The 3,159-nt window shown below is 43.1% G+C and overlaps 1 protein-coding gene across 1 annotated transcript in view; it reads left to right on the top strand.

Annotated features, from left to right (window-relative positions):
* LOC311248327 (immunoglobulin superfamily DCC subclass member 3-like) overlaps positions 1-2,358 on the top strand; it is a gene marked incomplete at both ends in the record, with an annotated part of 31,785 nt that extends 29,427 nt beyond the window's left edge. The window contains one exon of the mRNA XM_084339229.1: positions 2,154-2,358. Coding sequence (XP_084195355.1) covers positions 2,154-2,358 — 205 coding nt within the window. The remainder of the gene's footprint in view (positions 1-2,153) is intronic.
* Positions 2,359-3,159: the final 801 nt, after the last annotated feature.

The raw sequence follows: 3,159 nt of genomic DNA, 5'->3' as shown, positions 1-3,159 counted from the left end.
AAAATGCTCCTCTTTCCAATGGCAGGGTTAAATCTGGATTTAGTCATTTCATTGCGGTTTTTACGATAATTAGCATTTTCCGATAAATTCATATTTGCGATAAATCGTATAAAACATCGGTAAAAATGAAAATATACACTTTGACTACTGTTTTTGATAGGGTTATGGTATTTACTCTTGGCTATATTTAAAAACATTAACCTCTTAACATCCAAGGGCCCACATGTGGACAATTCTTTGCCGACCTCTAGTGGCTCGGGTGTGCATTTATTTTAATACAAATATATAGATAGAATTAAAGCCCTATTTGTTTCCTGTCGATTGCCCTTTCAGGTGACAAAATCCGTTCAGCGGTTCTCGAGTTACATGCCGATATGTGAGGCGTGCCCCAAAGTACGCAAAAGTACACATTACCACCCCCGACTCCCGGGGCTCTAGCTCCGTCAATCATTTGGCGATCTCGAAAATCTTTGCACAGGGTTGTAGCCAATGAGTGTGGCTTTCCAATGATACCCCATGATATGATAATTGGGGATCTAATACGGCCTCTATTGATAGATTTATGATAAAGAAAAGCAGGTTCTGCCTCTGGACTGGGTCAGGTTTACTGAAGGGACTGGGTCAGGTTTACTGTAGAGACTGGGTCAGATTTACTGTAGGGACTGGGTCAGGTTTACTGTAGAGACTGGGTCAGGTTTACTGTAGAGACTGGGTCAGGTTTACTGTAGGGACTGGGTCAGGTTTACTGTAGAGACTGGGTCAGGTTTACTGTAGGAACTGGGTCAGGTTTACTGTAGGGACTGGGTCAGGTTTACTATAGGGACTGGGTCAGGTTTACTGTAGGGACTGGGTGAAATGACATTGTCCTCATTCCAAATTACCAACAGTCTCATAGGAGGAGAGCAAAGAACAAAGCATTCTGGGTATTGTAGGTTTTATTGTTTGGGGTTGGGGAAGCCTCTATGATAAGGGTTAAGTGCCATATCTTGGATGGGCTGGTTGTAGAGAACAAAAAATAAAAGTAAACTAATAATAATAATAATAATAATAATAATAATAATAATAATAATAATAATAATAATAATAATAATAATAATAATAATAATAATAATAATAATAATAATAATAATAATAATAATAATAATAATAATAATAATAATAATAATAATAATAATAATAATAATAATAATAATAATAATAATAATAATAATAATAATAATAATAATAATAATAATAATAATAATAATAATAATAATAACATAATAATGATAATAATAATAATAATAATAATAATAATAATAATAATAATAATAATAATAATAATAATAATAATAATAATAATAATAATAATAATAATAATAATAATAATAATAATAATAATAATAATAATAATAATAATAATAATAATAATAATTATTATTATTATTATTATTATTATTAAAATAAAATAATGTAAATGTATCTTCTCCGCCTCGGCATTGGGAAGGAGAGGAAGAAAACAGCTGTAAAATGAAGCTCGTTTTGAGTTCAATGTTCCTATGGAGTGAATGAGGCCAAAGGCACTTCACTTTCACGACACCCCGTTTCTAGTCATTATTTACTGCTCTTGTGCGAGGTGTTCTTTAACCCTTTCACAACCACACTGCAGAAGGTTAAACCGTCTGTAGTGTGGTAGAGCAAGGTTAACCTTCTGTAGTGTGGTTGTGAAAGGGTTAACCTTCCGTAGTGTCGCAGTGAAAGGGTTAACCCTTTGGTAGTGTGGTAGTGAACGGGGTTAAGCGTCTTACTAATCTCAGCACTTTTGGGGGGTGTTTCTGAGAGGACTGGTGGGAGAGATATGTGCCCGTGTGGAGCGACAGAGAGCTTCTATTCTATCGTCCTAACATCTGAGGGAACGGGGCTACCACACAAACCTGGACCCTTTGAAACGGCGCCTTTTTTCCCCTCTTTTCTTTCATTCTCTTTCACCCGAGGCTGCCGTGCTTGTCTGTGCCCCTCTGTGGGCCCCCGGGCCCCCCTCCCTGCCCCCATTCCAGAGAGCCGGGGCCTCAGCATTGGCCTTGACCTCTGACCCAGCCTGCAATCAGTCATATCCCTTGGCCGTCCCTCTTCTCAGGCCAGAGACAGCTCATCACTCCTCCCCTCCCCCGAAGGCCCCAGCGCCTCCTCTCCCTCCTCTCCCCCACCGCTCAGCATATCCAGAGTGACCACCCTGATGGGGCACCACTGAGTGCAAACACAGCCTCGGTAGCAGCACCGCGGACCCCCTCCCCGGGCACCGACGCCCCCTCCCCTGGCACCGACGCTCCCCCCCCCGGCCCCTGGCACCGACGGCCCCTCTCCCGGCCCGGGGCTTAATGCATCAATCTGTGAAGTGGCCTTGAACTGATGAGTAAATTATGGTGTCAACCTGCCTGCCTGTCAGGACAGCTTGGATCTGGTGCCGCACTGTAGGACAAACACAAACAGACTCTCTCTCTCTCTCTCTCTCTCTCTCTCTCTCTCTCTCTCTCTCTCTCTCTCTCTCTCTCTCTCTCTCTCTCTCTCTCTCTCTCTCTCTCTCTCACTCCCCCCCCCCCCCTCTCTCTCTCTCTCTCTCTCTCTCTCTCTCTCTCTCTCTCTCTCTCTCTCTCTCTCTCTCTCTCTCTCTCTCTCTCTCTCTCACACTTTCTCTCTCTCTGGACACATCACAATGCAATGAACTACACAAACACAGATATATCCACAGAAACAGCAGATATGTACGCAATTGCCTTCACACACATCAAGCCAAAGTGCCATGACCCGCCAGGAAGTGCTTCAGGGCTGTTTCCAGTAGGTGTGGAATTTCATAAGCTATACTAGCCAGCAGCATCAATCTGTGTGTGTGTGTGTGTGTGTGCATATGTGTGTATGTGTGCCGCGCGCGCGCGCGCGCGCGCGTGTGTGTGTGTGTGTGTGTGTGTGTGTGTGTGTGTGTGTGCGTGTGTGTGTCCATCTGCCTTGACTGCAACTGTACGGTACCCTCTGAAATAAGTGGTGTGATGTGAAATTTCCCAGAATTCCACACACACACACACACACACACACACACACACACACACACACACACACACACACACACACACACACACACACACACACACACACACACAGGCATGGGGCCCCCAGGTTCGCCGG

This window comes from Notolepis coatsorum, assembly GCF_963971535.1.
Source record: "Notolepis coatsorum genome assembly, contig: SCAFFOLD_828, whole genome shotgun sequence".
In the NCBI taxonomy this organism is placed as follows: Eukaryota; Metazoa; Chordata; class Actinopteri; order Aulopiformes; family Paralepididae; genus Notolepis; species Notolepis coatsorum.
Note: the sequence above shows the minus strand (reverse complement) of the source record. Positions and strands in the feature narration are given on the sequence as shown.